Source organism: Bison bison, unplaced genomic scaffold (assembly GCF_000754665.1).
Source record: "Bison bison bison isolate TAMUID 2011002044 unplaced genomic scaffold, Bison_UMD1.0 scf7180017864458, whole genome shotgun sequence".
NCBI lineage: Eukaryota > Metazoa > Chordata > Mammalia > Artiodactyla > Bovidae > Bison > Bison bison.
The window spans coordinates 4,239,623-4,260,209 of NW_011495020.1; the positions used below are offsets into that span (position 1 = coordinate 4,239,623).

The 20,587-nt window shown below is 37.3% G+C and overlaps 1 protein-coding gene and 1 pseudogene across 1 annotated transcript in view; one reads left to right on the plus strand and one right to left on the minus strand.

Annotated features, from left to right (window-relative positions):
* POLR2B (polymerase (RNA) II (DNA directed) polypeptide B, 140kDa) overlaps window positions 1–20,587 on the minus strand; it is a 46,525-nt gene that overhangs the window by 16,658 nt on the left and 9,280 nt on the right. The window contains exons 4-14 of the mRNA XM_010859639.1: window positions 16,425–16,537; window positions 16,079–16,298; window positions 15,559–15,717; window positions 10,881–11,045; window positions 8,934–9,130; window positions 8,664–8,783; window positions 7,711–7,897; window positions 4,565–4,708; window positions 4,182–4,321; window positions 3,971–4,082; window positions 463–617 (exon numbers count right to left, since the gene is read on the minus strand). Coding sequence (XP_010857941.1) covers window positions 463–617; window positions 3,971–4,082; window positions 4,182–4,321; window positions 4,565–4,708; window positions 7,711–7,897; window positions 8,664–8,783; window positions 8,934–9,130; window positions 10,881–11,045; window positions 15,559–15,717; window positions 16,079–16,298; window positions 16,425–16,537 — 1,712 coding nt within the window. The remainder of the gene's footprint in view (window positions 1–462; window positions 618–3,970; window positions 4,083–4,181; window positions 4,322–4,564; window positions 4,709–7,710; window positions 7,898–8,663; window positions 8,784–8,933; window positions 9,131–10,880; window positions 11,046–15,558; window positions 15,718–16,078; window positions 16,299–16,424; window positions 16,538–20,587) is intronic.
* Window positions 16,546–18,563, plus strand: LOC105002865 (annotated as a pseudogene).

Here is a 20,587-nt window from a genome sequence, read left to right on the forward strand (position 1 = left end):
AAAGTGTTAAGTCATTCAGTTGTATACAACTGATAACGACCCCCTGGACTGTAGCCTGCCAGGCTCCTCTGTCCATGGAATTCTCCAGGCAAGAATACTGGAGTGGATAGCCATTCCCTTCTCCAGGGTATCTTCCGAACCCAGGACTGAACCTGGTCTCCTGAATTACAGGCAGATTCTTTACCGTCTGAGCCACTAGGGAAGCCCCAAGTCTCTTACTTAAAAAAAATTAAGAACAACAAATGTAAAAAAAAGAACAACAAATGTAACTGCTTATGAGTTCAGAGTTTCTTTGTTTTTTGGGTCAAAGAAAATATTCTGGAATTAGATAGTGGCAATGGTTGTACTATCTTGTGACTATACTAAAAACCATTCAATGACATACTTTAAAATGTTTTATGTCATGTTAATTATATCTCATTTTAATTATATCTCATTTTTTTCCTAACTGCATGTTCTCACCTGTAATTGTTATATTCTCTCTCTTTCAATTGATCAATGTGTCTCTTCTTCAAAAGCAGCTTTTGTTTTTCCACAATTAGAAGTGGTCTACAAATACGGCCTGCATCTGTATAGATCCGAATCTCCCGCTCTCGAATATCTCTGATCATAGAAACCTACACATAAGAAGACAAAATAGTCTCATGAATTTATATCTTCTCTGTATCATTAAGGCTGAGATAAAATAACATTAATAAATTATCAGATAAAACTAACAGATCTTAGTTGATCATTGTTCAATATGCTAAAAACCTAGGTATAATTTAAAATTTTATAGAAGATAAATATTTAACCTTGATAATTATAGAGCTGAACAACATCTGGTAGTAATGTCATGCAAAATAAAATATGAATAAAATGTATTTTGGATATCAAAACACTAGTATGTGACAATTTCTTATTTTTGTCTCTGATAATTACATATACTTCACTGTGTAACCTTTCAATATCCAGCCCTGTGTCACTGCTTCAATCAAGCTTTCCCAATCGTAAGCCTGACTTCTCATGATAGTCTATCAGCAAATGGTTTAAAATCTATATGTCTAATACAGCAGTCACTAGCCACAGGTCACTACTAAGCACTTGAAATGTGACCATTCTAAAAGGAGATATGCTTTAAGTATAAACTACTTACTGAATTTCAATGATAAAATTTATCACTAATAATTTTCCATGGATTATATGTTGAAATTGTACTATTTTTGATGTATTAAGCTAAATAAAACACATTTATTTTCATCTATTTCTTTTTATCTTTTCTTTTTTCTGCCACACAACGTGTCTCATGGGATCTTAGTTCCCCGAGCAGGGGCTGAACTCATACCCTCGGCAGAAAAAGCACGTAGTCCTACCACTGGACCACCAGCAAATACCTTTTTTTTTTTCCCCTTAATTTTTTTAACATGACTACTACAAAAATTTAATTGTCTATGTAACTTACATTGCATTTCTACTGGATAGTGCTAGAAAATATATTCCTGGAAAATATCAAAAATATTTTGGAAAAATTTACAATAAAGAACATAATATTAAAAGCACTATAGAATTTGAAGTGCCAGTATCAAGAAGTAAACAAATAAAAATTTCCAGTGAATTTTCTAGATCTAATATATAATCTTAAAAGTCAACTAAGAAATGAATTGCTAATGAGTTGGGAAATGGAAAAATAGACTGGTATTTCTACATAAAAGTACTTTCAAAAAGTGAAATAACAACTGGATACTTTTATTAAAGAAAAGATTGGGTAGAGAATTCCCTGTTGGTCTGCGCTTTCACTGCTGGGGCCCAGGTTCAATACCTGGTGGGGGAACTAAGACCCACAAGCCACATAACGACGTAGCCATAGGAAAAAAAAAAAAAGATTGGGTTTATTTAAAAAAAAAGTTTGGATTATTCAGTTTTAAAACAACAGCAAATCATTAAAGCTTAATCAAAAAACACTAAGTTCTCCCAAAGTATAAAGAGTCAAAAGCCAAGAAAAAGAAAATGTCCCACATTCTTAGCCCACTTCCCATCCTTAGAAAAAATCTGAGATTAAACTGTGTGTGTGAGCAAAAACACCAAGAACAGCATTCTCAAATGCTTTCCTTGAATCCTTAGAGAATTCCTAATAGAATATAAAATATTATATTACAATAACAGAATATAGCTCTTTTGTCTTAACAGAGAGACATAAACTGAGCTGTGTCTCCTCAAAGGCCAAACAGAATCTTGTATTCCAAAGGAAATAGGTGTTCTCGAGAAGACTACTGACAGGAAAGCCTAACAGGTCCAACACAAAGCTAAAGTTATAAATGGATAAGATGAGAACCTCTGGTTATCAGAAAACATAAAGGAAAAGAAAAACTACTAGACTCCTAAAAAATATATACAATTCTCCTACTAAGAGGCTCCTAACAACATTCCCCAATAGGAGATTAAACAGCCCAGTTCAAGGACACAGGGCCGATTTACAGTTCAAACACTCACTCACTGTCAGACACTACATATCAGGCACCACACTCAGAACTGAAAATACAAAGTCATATTAAGACACATTCCTTGCCTCTGAGACGTTAACAGTATAGTGAGAGAAGCAGGCACATAAATCAATAGTTACTATCTGGTATATGCATTTTGTCATAACTTATTCAAGGAAAATATGCTATATATAGTCACAGAGATAGGTCTAAATCAGGGGCTCAGTGAAGAGCCCAACAGATCAAATCTGCCCTTACCTGCCATCTATTTTTTTGAAAAAATAGTTATATTGATTTGTGTACTGTCTACGGCTACTTTTCACTACAACAGCACAGCTGAATACACAACAGACACTGTAAGGTGAACAAAGACTAAAATATTTAATATCTGCTCCTTTAAAGAAAATGTTTGCCAACCTCTGATCTAAATCAAACTGGGGGGTCAGGTAAAGTATCCTGAAGAAGACAAGAGTTAATACTAGAGTTTTTCAGAATTAGTGAGATTTATCTTAGAAAAAAAAGTAAAAAACACCTTCTCCCTATTACCCGTTTTTGAGGAGGCATGGGACAGGGAGCACAATCATTTCAGATTGAGGGAAAAGGCCCATGGAAAGGTAAAGAGGCCTAAACAGCATGAAGAACTTAAATTTTATCCTAGAGACCACAGCAAACCTCAACAGAAACAAATGGCATTAACAAAATTCCCAATCATAAAAAACACAATGCTGGTTCTTGGGCTTTCTCTCTCTCTGCCCGCTGCCCTCAAGTAAAGCAAGCTGCTCCTGACTTCAAGCTCTGAATACCCCTGGCTCAAAACCCAGAGTCTGCCTGCTAGAGGAAGACTTGGAGCAGCCAAACCTTGATTCTCTGCTTTGCTAGGTAGACAGGTGGCCAGCTTAAGTGTGTTAGTTTCTCTCCAAATCCACTTTCACCCAGAAAGACCCAAAGGTGCAGATTTGGGAAAATAAAAAAAAAAGCCTGAGCCCAGCCCTCAATGTATTACACTGAAAGCAAAAGCCGTATTTTGGGGAGGAATAAAGTTCATTTGGTATTTTGATGATTAAAAAACAAAATCCTATACCCAGAGCACTTCAACATCCACCTAAACATGAAAGAATCTAATAGAAGTGTATCACATTTCAAGAATCAATCTCTGGATTCCAACAAAGGAAGTTATCAGAGATGATCATTCCTTCTTTAAAAGCACTGTCAGCTTCACAAAAAGATTCTCAAAAGAATACACTTTAAAATGTAATCTGAATTCCAAAATATAATTTAGTAATAAATTACATGTCAAAACTTTAGATGCATATATCTAAGGCATTAAAGTAAACAATACCTTATTATTAAATCTAACTCAAAACATTATCTAGACTTTTGACAACGCACTTTAAAATTCAAAGGACACCAGTTCAAGAAAGATATCAATGTAAAGACAACTTTCATTTAGCCTTATGCCTCGTTCAGAAATCCCAGAGATCATGTCCTCTTAAATAGTTAAAGATTCTTACTTCAGACACAATGATGTCCATCTGACGCCGCAACTTCCGGAGTGTGTTCATAAGTTGTTCAGGATCTTTATGTATTCCAACCCAACAGCCATTAACAAAAATCTTGGTTGCACTAAAACAGAAAACCAAAAGTATTTTGTACTTAGTAACTTTGTAATAAGCTATAACCAAAAATTAACAAGTTTCTTTTTTTAATTGCATCTATACACACTCAGCAATAGCTGCAGGAGAAATTTCTTCTAAATTTTCCATACTCCATTCTTCTAAAAATTCCAAAATTGGAGAAGGTTGAGATCCAACTGAAATATAAGCCATCAGGGCTAAATTCTTCACAAGTCCTACAGCATGGCCCTTGGAATAAATAAAGTACATATTACTCATACTGATTTAACATGCCTTGCAAAATTCTTTCCCACACTTCCCCTCCAATTTGATTTCAGAATATATTCTTACTTCCTAAAAACAAAATTATAATATTAGTTCTATACTATACTTAAATAATTAAATAAAATTAAAAGTTACTTATAAAAGTAATTATACTCTACATGATAATTCTTGTACTTTTTGTCTTAAACGTAAATTCTAATGTATTACCTCTGGGGTCTCAGCAGGACACACCATTCCCCATAATGTATTATGCAATTGTCTAGGTTTTGCTAGTTTGCCATCTCTACCAATGGGAGAATTTAAACGACGCAGGTGAGAAAGAGTAGATGCAAAAGTCAGGCGATTTAATACCTAGAAAACAATAACAAATCTTTATAGAGCTTGGGCATTTCTGTTACACTATCGTATTTTTGGCAAATACTAAAATGAGGCAAAATCATATTTTTCACATATAATCCACTCAGTGTCCAACAGTTTCCATCCTTCCTTTCTCCAATCTGCCCTGGATAATTCTGTTCACTCTTGTAACTTAACTGACCCTTACAGCAAGGATGGCAAATGTATGACATATAGTTCTAACATGCCACATAAATGTTTTATGGCCTATCTCCAAACATTTGGATGGTAGTGGGGTTTTTTTAACTTGATTTGTTCTTCGTTGTATCCCAGTACCTAGAACAGTACTTAGCAAACATCAACCACTAAGTGTTATATGCTACCAACTCTCATTCCTTAGACCATAGCAAACATCACTAACCCATCCCAGAACTTTTTCCAGGTTGAGGCCTCTGAACCCAACACAGAGATTCAATATTTACAGAACACTAAGCAAGGTAATACTTGTGTAAGTACGGTAACACTTAGAGAGATATAAAGTAATCAACACAATCTCAATGTACCTAATAACACATCACCTCTTTCCCCACACCTACAACAATCCGTCCTCCTTCCTCTTCCTAAATCTCCTATCATGGTTAATGGTGTCACCCCTCCCTTTATCTCCCAACCTAGAAATCCCATATCATCTTTGTCTCTGACTTCCTCCTTTCATGCATCAATAAACATATCCTGTCAACTCTATTTCCCAACTTCCCGAAAAAACTAAACCGTCCATTCCCAATGTCACAGCAAAAAACCAGCTCCTCACCTCTTAACCTGTACTACTATCATTAGCTCCTAAGTCCCTGCAATGTCCTCTCCAATCTACTCTGCTCAGTTACCAGAATTATTAAAACACAGATATAGGTAAGTTCACATCACTCACTGAATTAAAAAATATTAGACAGTTCCCCACCAGCTAAAGGAGCATGACACTGAAGCTCTTTTCAATGAAGTCCCAGACAACCTTCCCCTACTATAGTCCTCAGAACTGCTGTACTCCATCCACACTGCCGAACACTTCTCACCTCCACAACTGCCACAGGATGGAATGCACTCCCCATTCTGCTCTGCTTGGTGAAATTCTACCACTTCTATAGAAGACATTTGATCACCTCCAAGAAGAACTGTTTTCTTTTCTCTGTTCTATAGAGTTTTCCATCATTCATCTAATCACAAACTTCCTAATATTTCTCAAATCTGACTCCACTCTCTACCTCCATAGAACTGTTCTACTGAAGGCTCTAACCATTTCTCACTGAGCCTGTTGCAACAATCTTTCTGCCACCAACTATGCCCTTCTCAAATCTTTTCTCCACAATGACATTTACTGTGAAGCTACCTAAAAAGCAAAAATGAATGCCCCTCTACAAGCTGTTCCCACGCTCCCCTCTCCAACCCCACATTTCTAACTCTCCCACTTTGATTTGAAAACACTAGAATGATCTAGCGGAGAAGGCAATGGCACCCCACTCTAGTACTCTTGCCTGGAAAATCCATGGACGGAGGAGCCTGGTGGGCTGCAGTCCATGGAGTCACTAGGAGTTGGGCACGACTGAGCAGCTTCACTTTCACTTTTCACTTTCATGCATTGGAGAAGGAAATGCCAACCCACTCTAGTGTTCTTGCCTGGAGAATCCCAGGGACGGGGGAGCCTGGTGGGCTGCCGTCTATTGGATACAACTGAAGTGACTTAGCAGCAGTAGCAGAATGATCTAGCTCCTCCCACATACATGAGCCCTTTTCTCCCTCTGTCCCTTTGTTCAGGATATTAAGAAATTTTCTCCAGTTTTCCTATGAGCTATCGGTTCTGCCCTCCTCCAAGGCTTGGGCTATTTCTCAACTACCCTTCAAGACCCAGCTCACATGCCACCTCCTAAAGAAAACATTTCTGTTCACACTCTCAGGCAGTGCTATATACCTTTCTCCAGCATCCCCACAGAGCAAGCATGCATAGCTCTCATTTAATACTCCCTGTACCATGCTGTAATATCTGTTTCCATCTATGAGTACATACTGTAAGCTACTAAAGATCAGGGATCATGTTTTATTCATTCTTTGCAGATCCAATGTGTAACAGAGCTATTGGCACATCTTAAAACCCAGGAACTGAACTCAATTGGCAGGATGGCATTTATCGTAATTCAGCTCAAGGCACAGTGAGATATATAAGGACAAATGTTTCCTCTAATAGATGGTGAGCTCCTTGAGGGCTGGAATCAACCTGTGAACCCAGCATCACAAACACCAACTAGAGTCAACAAATCCTTACTAAACTAAAAGAAACTAGAAATTTAATTGGGTTATGAGCATCCTTCCATAATTCTTAAGATACTTAGACTTCCAGGAATTAAGAGGTTAAAGTTCATGTCTGAATGCCCAATTAATCAGGTGATACTGGTATAGGCTTGTTTTAAAAAAAAAAAAAAAACAAAGCAAATGAGGGGGAGATCCCTTCCATAAAGCTAAACATGTACATGGTAAGTTTTAAATCTCATATGAAAAGTAATTACAAAAAACAAATAAAAACACCTGGTGAGACATTTTTGTAAAATGTTTCCCCCATTAATCATTCTGAGAGTACCTACTGCAATCACTGTACATAAAACAGGGCAACATACAGAAATCAGTTTAGAAGTATTACATTACACAAAATAATTTATCCCCTGAGTATCAGTTTCTAATATGGAACTTTTAAGACAAAAATTTCATGAACATAGACTGTTTCACCTCCTAAGAACCTATGTGAATTTATTAAATATCTTGATGAGAGTCAAAACTTTAAAATCTCTTAGTAATGCTAACAGCTAACTTAAGAAAATTTTCACTTTCATAATTCAAAAGCCTCCAAGTGCTTTTATATCTAACCAAGAAAAAAAAAAAAAAGGGAAAACAATTTACATTCAATAAATGAAGATTCTATTAGTTTCATAATGTTTTCTTACCAAACCTGTAGTCACAGTTGACATCCTTACCTGAGATACTCCAGCTCTGGCTTGATGAGCTTTCTTTTGGTCACCCCAGTTTCCAGTAGCTAAAGAGTATTTTAGGCCATCAGATATAATCCTTGTTTTAATTGCCAATTCCAAGTTAAAATCCTTTCCACGATCAATGAACTTCTGGGCATAGATCCGTACTTCTTTAAGCAAATTCTTAAACATTCTGCCCAATAAAACGTTTTAAACTTGTCAAGGTCTGTAATATGAATTCTTTAACAAGGACACTGTTGCCCACAAGGAGGCGAAAAGTGGTTGAGACGGGCGGGGGGTTATTCTTTTTTATATAAAAAGCACAGATGTACATACAGTACAAAAACATACACAAGCAAAGCAGTAAGGGAAAAAATAGTCGAAAGAGGGTGCTTAGTGGGGTGGTAAAAAACAAGGTTGAAAAACTCTAATCTACAACACAATAAATACAAGAACATGCACAAAACACTGCTAATATCATTTTTGTGCTAAATTGTCTACATAATTTTTACAAATAAGTTTTTCCAATTATAGAAATAGTATATGTTCATTATAGTAAATATAAAAACATATTAAGAATAAAATAAAAATCATGTATAACCTTAATTCTGACACAACCACTGCTTCCTCTCTAGCTTTTGTGTTTTTATAAACTGCAAAGCAGAACTAACAAAATTCCAATATCAGCACTCAGAAAGTCAATCAATAACTGAGCTTTCTCAAATGCTTTGCAATGGTGGAGAGGAATAAAGAAAATGTTAACAAGTGATAAACGTTCCCACAATCTTGAAATTCTCAGATATGAAGCAGAACTAAACTGCACAACTGGCAAAGAATGTAGCTAACTTCACATGTACCCATTATGCATGCCAAGATAGTTTTTTAGCACCTCCATGTGCCATAACCAATCTAAAGTGAAATTTATCTACTTGTAACAGTATCGTTCTATAATCTCTTACCCTCTAAATAAGAATGCAAGTAGTGGTCCAGCAAGGTCCAATCTTTTGTTTCCATAGTGATCTCTGTCATCTAATTCTCTTCTACCCAAAGCTGCTAGCAGCAACCTATGAACCATGTACCTTTAAAAAAGAAAAAGAAAAAGCACATGGTTTAGGCTTTCCTTTTTCAACATATATTAAAAACATCAATTTTGACATTTTCAGCTTTAAGGAAAACTTCATCTCAACCACATCTTGGCAAAGAACTTAAAACAATGAAATACGACATACCCCAAGAAATAAGCTTTCTTGGTCTCACAAAAATCACTGACGCCAACATGAGGGAGCATTTCTTTCTGTAATACTTCCTTGGCATATTTAATTCTTTTCTCTTTGGTAACACCAGGCTTTGCCCCTCTTGAACCAATGAAATTTAGTGCAACATTCTGTTCTTGGATGACAAAAGCTTCATCGAGTGATGGTTTAACCTATCCGTTAATTAAAATAAAATTATTTTTAAATTATCTTTAAGATAAGGCAACTGTCAACTTATAATATGTTAAATATCCTTATGAACCCCTAACTAAATACGCAAATATTGTTAGAAATTCAAGGAACCACAAAATCCTAGAACTTAAAAACATTATTGATCTAGGGACCTCTGAAAAAAATGATCAGCATGGACAATCATACTTTCCAGAAAAATACAAATAATTCCATTATAACAGAGCACAGTGGGTTTGCGTTTGTTTTTTTTTTTTTTTACATTTTAATAAACAATAGCTTAAAAAAGTTCCTTTCAAATATCTAAAATCAATTTAGAGAAGTTTAACACTCAAACTAAGCTCAAATGAATAAATGTGTCATAATGCTGTCAGTCTTGGTTTAAGAGGTTTATCCTTTCTTTTAACTATCTAAATACTTATCTTTAAGTATTAAGGGGAAAAAAGTAACTACTGACAAAAGCTTAAAGTAAAATCTAAACAGAATCCATTTTGTCATGTAATCATATCAATAAATACTCTAATAACTAAAATGTACTTCACTTTCTAACTTTGTAACCAATGTTTAGCCTATATTTTACTTTATTTCTCTGCAGTCTTAAAGACTTTGGATAATTCAGGACAATTTTAAGAATATCAAGTACTCCTTAGACAAGGATGGTTGATGAGGAAATGCATATTTATCTAGACTCAACAAACCTTCCCATAAAAGTAGTAACTTTACAGTGGAAGAACTTAACAGCTGCTGCTGTGAAGTTGACATTACCAATGATGGGGCAAAATGACATCATGTGACTCCTGACTTGATGCCCTGGGAAGCACACACTATGATCTCTAGATTTGTCCTGCCAAGAAATGGCGTAAATTGAATCTAATCATGAGGAAATATCAGAAAAATCCAACTTGAAGGATATTCTATAAAATAAATGGCCTACCCGCTCCAAAAACTTCAGTGGTATGAAACAACAGAAAGAGACAGGGGAAGATTAAAAGAGACTAAGCAAACATTAAAAACAGCATGTAATGGATGAGTGACTGGATTTTGAACCAGGAAAAAAAATGCCATTAATGACACTATCAATATCTCTGGCAAAAACTTGAATAAGATCTCCAGGTTAACAGTATATACTACAACAAAATACCAATTTTAAGAACTGCACTATGATTATGTGAGTAAATATCCTGATTCTTATGAAATATACACTCAAGTATTTAGGAATAAAGGGGCACGATGCCTAAACTCACTTTCAAATGATCCAGAAAAAAACAATGTATATACACAGATAAAAAGAATCCTAAAACAAATGTGGCAAAAGTAACAGCTGCTAAATACAGGCACAGACTATATAGGAGTTATTTGTAACTTTTCTGTAAGTTTGAAATGGTTTAAAAATACAAGTTTGTTGTTTTTTTTTTTTAAGATATCAACTCTTCTTTTCCCCTTACTAAACTGCATCAGACTAGTGTGCCTTTATGATTTTCCTTATTACTATTTCTTCCTTATGCTGTCAATGAACTCTGGCTTCCTCTAGTTTTCAGGTCAATTTTACATAGAATTGTCAGGCAAAGAAGTCAAGGCAGGGCTGAAGGCTTTTGCTATACAGTAAATAGAATGGGGTTTACAACAGCTAAATTGATCTTCAGAGCAGCTTTCTTTTGTGTTTTAGGATTAACAACAGTCGGTAACTTTAAATCTCTTGAAAAACACTATGAATACATTTTGCATGCACATTACCATTTCCATCATCTCTGGATCTTCAAAATCATAAATAATATGCTCTAAAATATCTCTGTCAGACACAAAACCTAACGCTCTAAACACAATAATGATGGGAACTTCTTGCTTGATATACGGTAGCGTTGCCACAATACGTTGACCAATAGCACTCTTTTTTGCACCCTAGGAAAAAAAATCATTAGAATATGAGAATACAGAGATTACAGCCATATATAAACATCATTAGAACCATTTCAAATAAATGTCCATTGTATGTATTTCAAAAAAAGCATGCCTCTCATACTCTAAGGAATGTCCTATGACTGTTTTCAAAAACCACTGCAACAGGTTTACTTATTTGACAGACAGGCTGGTCATTCAGACCTGAGAGAATTTCCATTCTCTACTCTGTTTGCCAAGATTCTCTAGAATACCTCAAGACTGTATCTGGAAACTCTGGCCACAAAAGAATATAAACACAGACTACCCTTTGTCCTTTCCCCCAACCAAAAAAATTGGGAAGTTTGGAAGAAATAGATAAAGGGAAGCTAAGAGAGACAATAGACAGGCAAATGTGGGAAAAAGCTACGAACAGAACGAAAAATAAACTGAGAGTTGGTTGGTGAGCTATCTCCAAATATGAATGATTATTCAATATTAAAAAAGTCTCTTTCATATAGACTTCTCTTTTACAATTTCTCTCTTTAATTACATACAGAAATGAAATAAGTCACCACCCTTCACTGGCATACAAACACCTGGTTTCTCAATTTTAATCAAATTTCTTTCCTTTACTATCAAACTCTACCTTCTCATGGCCTCATAATCCTATATTATCATGGTCCATTTAATAACTATTGTCTTCCTCCTCCTACTTCAGGCCTCCTTCCTTAGAAACCTTATTTCATCTCATGAGTGTTCAGTAACAACTTTTCACAACTGATATCTAAATCTTCATCCTGGTCTTTTTCCTGTACCTACAACCCTCACAACTCCAATTGCCATTTGGTTGTTTCAACACTTATTCCACCTGTTTCATCATAGACGTTTTTCAAAATATGCAACACATTTAAAAAGAAGGCCTACACCATGTACTTCTCACATCACTACATTCTCTCTAAAAATCAATTCTTTGAAGTTCTCTATTTTATCTTGAACCTCAGGATAGAACAAGACAATCTTTTTTTTTTTTTCATGGCTGCCTATAGGCTATTGACACTCATAACCACAGTGTTTCCACTTCAGGCAGACTGACTAGTCTTCTTTTGGGGCACACACACTTGAGGAGCTTAATAAGGTACAGGAAATTCAATGGCTGAGAATACTAATTTCAGTCTGTCAGCAACCCTTAAGGCCCAAGGCAAGTAACTAAACTCCATTTCCTAATTTGTAAAGTTAGAGAGGTGAGGGAAGGTTTCAGATTGTTATCAAATAGCTACTGTGGGACCTAACAGGCAAAACAGTGAAGCCCTGGGCAATGATTATACAAAGCTTGGTTGATGCAAAGAGTTGTGAGATACCAAGTGTCAGACACTTGGCCAGATTTGACTACAGAGCACGGCAAAAGCATACAGAGTATGGGAATGGGCAGGTGGCTACACCTTTTAGCCATAACTTCCAAGTTGACAAAATCACTATGAACAATTATCTGTGAATTTTAAAAAGTTAAAAACACTACATAGAGGGAGTTGCCCGCTAGTCCAGTGGTTAGGACTTAGCCCTTTCATTGCTGGGGCCTGGGTTCAATCCCTGGTTAGGGAACTAAGATCTTATAAGCCACAAGCCACAAGCCACAGTCAGAAAAAGCAGGAGCAAAATTCCCTAAAAATAACTATACAGAAATATACATGTATATTGAAATGTCAACAAAATAAAGACCATACACCTAAACTGTTCATTTCATTCCCTTTAAAATGTTATCCTTTTAATTTTATTTCATGATTATAAGACAGAGACCTTATGTTTTTGCTTAGTGATTTTCAACTCTGGCTTCACATGAGAATATTCCAGGGAATTAAATAAAACAACATGGGTCCCCAAGTCCCATTCCTCAACTGAGTAAATGAAAATTCTGGAAAGAACCATAGAATCTTGAGTCATCCTCATGTTATATCAAACTTTATCACTAAATCTAGATGATTTTCCTTTCTCTGTCTCTGATTAAGTGATTTTGCCCATAGCTTCCATGATAATCTCCCTAATATACTGTGTTCCTTATACTTCTGGCCTCCATAATCCAGGCCAAACACTTATCAATTAAGAATCCACATCACAATCACCTGGGGATCTTTCTCAAACACTTGTAGCTGGGCTCCATTCTACCCCCAGTCACAAGAGAAAACCATCTTAATTCTTTAAAACACTTATTCTACATGGGATTTTTAACTTGAGGCCCTTAAACCTCTTTGTTCAAGTTCTTCTTTATAAAACATCAAAGTGACATTACACTCTGCAGAAGCGTTTATAAGAGCACAAGACTGGAAACCTAAACATCCATCACAAGTTCAGTTCAGTCGCTCAGTCGTGTCCGACTCTTTGAGACCCCGTGAACCGCAGCACGCCAGGCCTCCCTGTCCATCACAAGGGAATGGCTCAATAAATTATATTACATCCATACATGGAGTATCACATCTCAGAAATAATGAAAAACTGCTGATCTAAACTTGTTTTTAAAAGATACCAGCAAGGTGCAAACAGTTTTTGAATTAAGACTATTTCTGAATGGTCTCATGAGAAATTATCAAAAGTAGCTGCTTCTGAGGAAAGAGATTTGGAGGTCAAAGGAAGACTACTTTTTGTACTTTTCTGAACCACTTTAATGTGCATATATGACTTACATTAAAAATTTTAACAAATAAAAATATACACGAAATTAGTTACAACAAATTTCCAGGAGAACCGTGAAAATTAAATCAAGTAACCTAAGTAACATAGTTGGCACACAGCTATAGTCAAGAAATGCTATTGTTAGATTACATTATCGTAAGTAACATGCCTATGCTGGGTGGCTTCTTGATGGCGCTCAATGATCTCTGCCTCTGTTACTGCCTTGTGTGGTCCCCCTGGAGAATAGACTGGATGTGCTGAATTGCACCTAACAAAAAGAACATGGCAAAAACGAAAGGATGTTGCTTTTGAGATTAAGGCATAAAAGATGGCAATTTCCATGTTGTTCATATGCTCTATGGCTCTGCTCAATTACTGTGACAAGCAAGTTGCCATGTTGTCAGGGGCTATATGGAGGGGCACCACGTGGCAAGGAACTGAATCTTGCCAACAACCACAAAAATGAGCCTTATAATGACTGTGGCCCAAAAACCTTGATTGCAGCCTTGTGACCAGAGGACCCAGCTAATCCACATCCAGAAACTGTGACATGATAAATGTTGCTACTGGAGTAATCTGTTACACAGCAATAAGTATTAATAAATAACAAAGTTGGATCATGGAAAAAGGAAGAGAGTTCCAGAAAAACATCTATTTCTGCTTTACTGACTATGCCAAAGCCTTTGACTGTGTGGATCACAACAAACTGTGGAAAATTCTGAAAGAGATGGGAATATCAGACCACCTGACCTGCCTCTTGAGAAACCTGTATACAGGTCAGGAAGCAACAGTTAGAACTGGACATGGAACAGACTGGTTCCAAATAGGAAAAGGAGTATGTCAAGGCTGTATATTGTCACTCTGCTTATTTACCTTATATGCAGATTACATCATGAGAAATGCTGGGCGAGAGGAAGCACAAGCTGGAATCAAGATTGCCAGGAGAAATATCAATAACCTCAGATATGCAGATGACACCACCCTTATGGCAGAAAGTGAAGAGGAACTAAAAAGCCTCTTGATGAAAGTGAAAGAGGAGAGTGAAAAAGTTGGCTTAAAGCTCAACATTCAGAAAACAAAGATCATGGCATCTGGTCCCATCATTTCATGGGAAATAGATGGGGAAACAGTGGAAACAGTGTCAGACTTTATTTTTGGGGGCTCCAAAATCACTGCAGATGGTGACTGCAGCCACGAAATTAAAAGACATTTACTCCTTGGAAGGAAAGTTATGACCAACCTAGACAGTATATTCAAAAGCAGAGACGTTACTTTGCCAACAAAGGTCCGTCTAGTCAAGGCTGTGGTTTTTCCAATGGTCATGTATGGCTGTGAGAGCTGGACTGTGAAGAAAGCTGAGCACCAAACAATTGATGCTTTTGAACTGTGGTGTTGGAGAAGACTCTTGAGAGTCCCTTGGACTGCAGGAGATCCAATCAGTCCATTCTAAAGGAGATCAGTCCTGGGTGTTCTTTAGAAGGAATGATGCTGAAGCTGAAACTCCAATACTTTGGCCACCTCATGCAAAGAGTTGATTCATTGGAAAAGACTCTGGTGCTGGGAGGGATTGGGGGCAGGAGGAGAAGGGGACAACAGAGGATGAGGTGGCTGGATGGCATCACTGATTCAAAGGACATGAGTTTGAGTGAACTCTGGGAGTTGGTGATGGACATGGAGGCCTGGCGTGCTGCAATTCATGGGGTCGCAAAGAGTCGGACACAACTGAGCGACTGAACTGAACTGAAAGTGCCTTTCATACAACACTGATAATATGTTCCAGAAAAACTTTTTGACAAAGCATGCAGCCTGGTAACTTACAGAACTAGATTAGAAGGAATAAACCCAAACAATATCATGTAATATTCCATACCTGTCCTCCTCTCGCCAGCATGCTAACCCAGATAGTGCTGGTGGGTCGAGAAGAATTCTCCAGACATGATCTACACTCTCCTGTGTAGGCATATTTGGAATCCTTTTTGGCAAACACATAGACTGTGTTTGTTGCCATTTTCTCTTGAGCAATCAGAACCTACATGGACAATAAAAGTTATAGCCATAAAACACACAAGGTCTTTGAATTACAAAGAACAGTGAAAGCTGCATCTTAATTTAATCTGACTGTACAAGCTCATTGAAATAACAGTTCTTAAACTTTACATATTCCATTTTGCATAAACACTTAACTGCAACATATTAAGCTCAAACTGTCGAAATTTCTAGTGTATATTATACATAGCTAAACAAAAGTTTTGGTTTAATGTAAATTCAGCTGTCACCTGCCTAATAATTCAACTGCTACTTCCAGATTATTACACAAAATTTACTTTTTAATTTCAACTTTCATGAGCTTAATGATCATTTGTTATTTTTTATACATAATGCTATTATACCTTTTCTGATCCATTAATAATGAAGTAGCCACCAGGATCCAAGGGGCATTCATTTAACTCACAAAGATCACGATCAGTTAAGCCATTCAATAGGCAGTAAGTTGAACGCAACATAATTGGAATTTTTCCTATAAAAGTTTTCTGATGCTGCGTCTGAAGTTGTTCTTCACCTTCTTTAATGACTGTTTTTGTTATGTCAACATAAAGTGGAGCAGAGTACCTTTGAAAATAAAAGTAGATCACAAGTTAATAGTAAGGTATTTGCTAAAACTCTCAACTGGCCAAAATTTTATTTTCTGAATTTTATTTCAAAATTAGCTGCTGGAAAAGAAACATGGGTTCTTACGTGAGATTTCTTAATCTGGCCTCATTTGGCATCATTGGTGATGGAGCACCATCTCTTTCCCAATGCGTGGGCTTGGACAGGTAAATCTGTTCAAACTTCAGCAAATATCTTGGCTAAAATGAAACAAAAAACCATGGAAAAAAGTAAATAATTTTTTCCATAAAAAATTTAATGATTCAGTTTTAATCAACATTAATATTTTGAGTAGAAACAGCTCGACTGTAGAAAATGCCAAAGTTAATCCACCTTACTAAAATAGTGACTCTCCATAGTCACTATCCATATTCCATAGACATCAAGTTTTATACTTCATCACTCTCTTAAGGTGGAAGACAAAAAGAGACTGTAAAGACTAAGCATATATCATATGCTCTGAATTCATGTCAAACAACTAAAATGGATTTGCATTAATGATCTGTACAGCTGCTTCATGTGCCCTCTCCTTAGCTGAGGTTAGGTTAACAAAGTTACCGGAAAACAAAGAAAAGATAAATTCATACAATTAGAAACGTGTTCTAAACTAATCGACAGGACATGGGAAAAAGTAAACCTAACTCTTCAATTACACATAACAGAAGATGTCAGCACCAGTCGCAGGGCAAAATGGAGGTGCTGATTTTGGAACCCTTCCTGTATACTGGTCAAAGACATCTTTATTCTGGACAATGAAGATCAACTTTTTGCCACGTACAATGACACCTATACCAGCATCAAGAAGCAAAAGGCCTTTGAGAAGAATATTTTCAACAAGACCCATAGGATTGACAGTGAAGCTGCCCTTTTAGAAAGCCTGAAAGTGGTATACAAAAGCTGTATCAATCTCTATTTCTGTATGATTGGCAGCTCCTATAAAAATGAGCTGAAGTTCATGGCTGTTTTGAACTGCTTCTTCAACTAATTGAGATCAGATGCTGAGGGAAAATGTAGAAAGCAAGCTCTGCTGGTGAACATTCTTCTCGGCTGTGGAAGAAATCATAGATGCAGGGGTGATCCGAGACAGTAATTCCCATAAAGTGGTACACCCGGTGGCATTAAGGAGCAGATCAAATATCAGGTGCTGCAGTCAGCCAAGAGAAGATCCAGCAGTCACTCCAGTGAAGACCACCATTCCTGGCTTTTCAGTTCAGTTATGTCCGACTCTGCAACCCCATGAAGTGCAGCACGCCAGGCCTCCCTGTCCATCATCAACTCCCGGAGTCCACCCAAACCCATGTCCATTGAGTCGGTGATGCCATCCAACCATCTCATCCTCTGTCGTCCCCCTCTCCTCCTGCCCTCAATCTTTCCCAGCATCAGGGTCTTTTCCAATGAGTCAGCTCTTCGCATCAGGTGGCCAAAGTATTGGAGTTTCAGCTTCAACATCAGTCCTTCCAATGAACACCCAGGACTGATCTCCTTTAGGATGGACTGGTTGGATCTCCTTGCAGTCCAAGGGACTCTCAAGAGTCTTCTCCAACACCACAGTTCAAAAGCATCAATTGTTTGGCGCTCAGCTTTCTTTATAATCCAACTCTCACATCCATACATGACCACTGGAAAAACCACAGCCTTGACTAGATGGACCTTCGTTGGCAAAGTAATGTCTCTGCTTTTTAATATACTGTCTACGATGGTCATAACTTTTCTTCCAAGGAGTAAGCATCTTTTAATTTCATGGCTGCAATCACCATCTGTGGTGATTTTAGAGCCCAGAAAAATAAAGTCTGACACTGTTTCCACTGTTTCCCCATCTATTTCCCATGAAATGATGGGACCAGATGCCGTGATCTTAGTTTTCTGAATGCTGAGCTGGCTCTTCACTTTCTCAAAAAATCCAAGAAGAGCTCCTGGGTGACTTCTCATCCAGTCCCTCAAGTGATGCTTGCAGGATCATCTTGGGGTCACAGGGATTAAGACTCCATCATGTCTGTAGGTGCCCCACCCTCACCCCAACCTGTACACGCTTCCCCTTCCTTCTCACTCCTCTCTGTCAGTACTGGAAGGAAAGCTCTGAGCACATCTGACACAGGGCAGGGGAAGCACCCTCTTTCTTCTTTGACTGGATTATGCTCCCACGCTCTCCTAGAGCCTGTATTTTCTCCTCCACTTCTGTGCCCTGTGATGCAACTAAACTTCAAAGCAGAAGAAGGAACGTGCTGAGGGCTTTCCTCCTTTTGCCTCTACACAGCCTTCATCCCAACAGCAAGGGGAGGGAGAGGGAATTCTTTTGTACAGAATAAGTGGGGATGGGGAGTGGCATTTCAAGTCTAGGTATTTTCCCCTATTTCTTCTTACTGCCCAGACCTCTAGTCTTGAAAAAAATACTGGGAACATAGGAAAGGACAGCATGGAAGCAGTGATTTAAATTTTATTGAAGACGGTCTACAAAATTCTATATTTCAAACACAGCTGAATTTTTTTTTTTACCCTGATCCTGGCTTTTCAATTCTCTGCCTTGGGTCTGTGAACTCTGCTGCTTAATGCTGTCCTCTTCTGCCTCAACCTAATCCAGGCAGTAGGTCTGGGCACCACCCATCCCGAGGTCACCAAGAGAGGTGCCCTTCTTCAGAAAACCTTTGGGATTAGAATTTCCCCAGGAAGATGAAGGATGGAACGCTCATTTTTGAGTTTCATCTCTCCCTTTGACCCAAAACTTCCCACAAAAATGTCTCAAGAAAACTTCCTGAGACTTAGCATTCTGCCCCATTCACTAACTGCCAATTCCCATGGGCAGATAACTAGGAATCCTTGAGGGGGCATTTCTGTGTAAGAGATGTATGGAATCAGTATGACAGCCACCTTCTTACAATACTGTGTGCAAAGAGGAATAAAAAGAAAACAACAACATAAAATCCTAATTACTATTCTACATAAAGAAATGAGAATTTCCAACCATGGGTGACTATAGCTTATTTCACAGTTAAAAAAAGAAAAGAAAGAAAAGAGAAAGAAAAATTTTCAATTAAATATCTGCTACCCAATAAAACAAGATCCATGAGAACTTTTCAGAGTTAAATGGATACAGAATTTCTCTCTAAATCAAACCTCAGAAAAGGAAAAGATGGAACTAAGCAGATCACTAAAGGAAAATCATTAATACCCAAGTTCCCCAAGCTGGAGTAGGCAAAGAGCAAAAAGAACTACTGGTGATAATGAAACAAAAGGAATTAAGTCATCCAACTACTCATTTCCACTATCGCCTTAGTTTAGGGCATTATTATCTGAAACTTAAGCTATTTCAAAATTTGTATCTGACTCTAGTCTCTTGCCATTCCCAGTAAACACCATTTCCAAAGCAACCTTTTAAAAATAATGCTTTATATACATTCTTTGACAGTCTTTCCACAATTTCCTATGATAGCCAATGACATCCAAGCATATGAAAACCTAGTTCCATCTTATCTTCCACTATCGAAAAGAGATCAAGTCAAAAACAATATACTGACTACAGTGGTCCCTCCATTCCAACCACAAGCCAAATTCATGAAGGATCTTTTGCTGAAATGATTAAATATCTTTTCTCTACTATGACAAATGCCCTTCATGGTCCGCTTAACTCCCTCCCGTCTTTTTCACTAAGCTCTGATACCAAAGCTTGAGATCTCTTCCTTCCATAGTACTTATTTTGGAACTCTGAATATGCTATATTGTTATCTCTCATTTTGAAAAGACCATATATAAAAAAATGCCATACATTAAAAAAAGACATTTTATACCTGTTTTTCCAACACAGTGCCAGAAGAGTCAATTATTTTTGTTCTTAAGAGCAAAGTCTATGGAGTATCTCCACCTGAACTTTTACCAGCCCTCATGAGACAAGCTACAGAGAAGAGGGACTGATCTGGCAGGAAATAATAATCTCTCCCTCTGTCTACTTCTACTTCTTTTCTACCTCGTTTTGGTTTTTAGTTTTCCCTGTCCCTCAAAACCGATCAAGCTGTCTCTCTACTCAAAAACTAGGAACATGCAATTCCCTGGTGGCTTAGTGGCTAGGATTCTGGGCTTTCCCTGCCATGGCCTGGGTTTGATCCCTGGTGGGGGAAATTGAGATCCCCCAACCCACGCAGCCAATAAACAAATAGTGCTTAAAAAAAAAAAAAAAAAAACTGGGGTGGGAAGAAAGTTCATGCGGGAGGGAAATATGTATACCTATGGCTGATTTATGTTGCTGTATGGCAGAAACC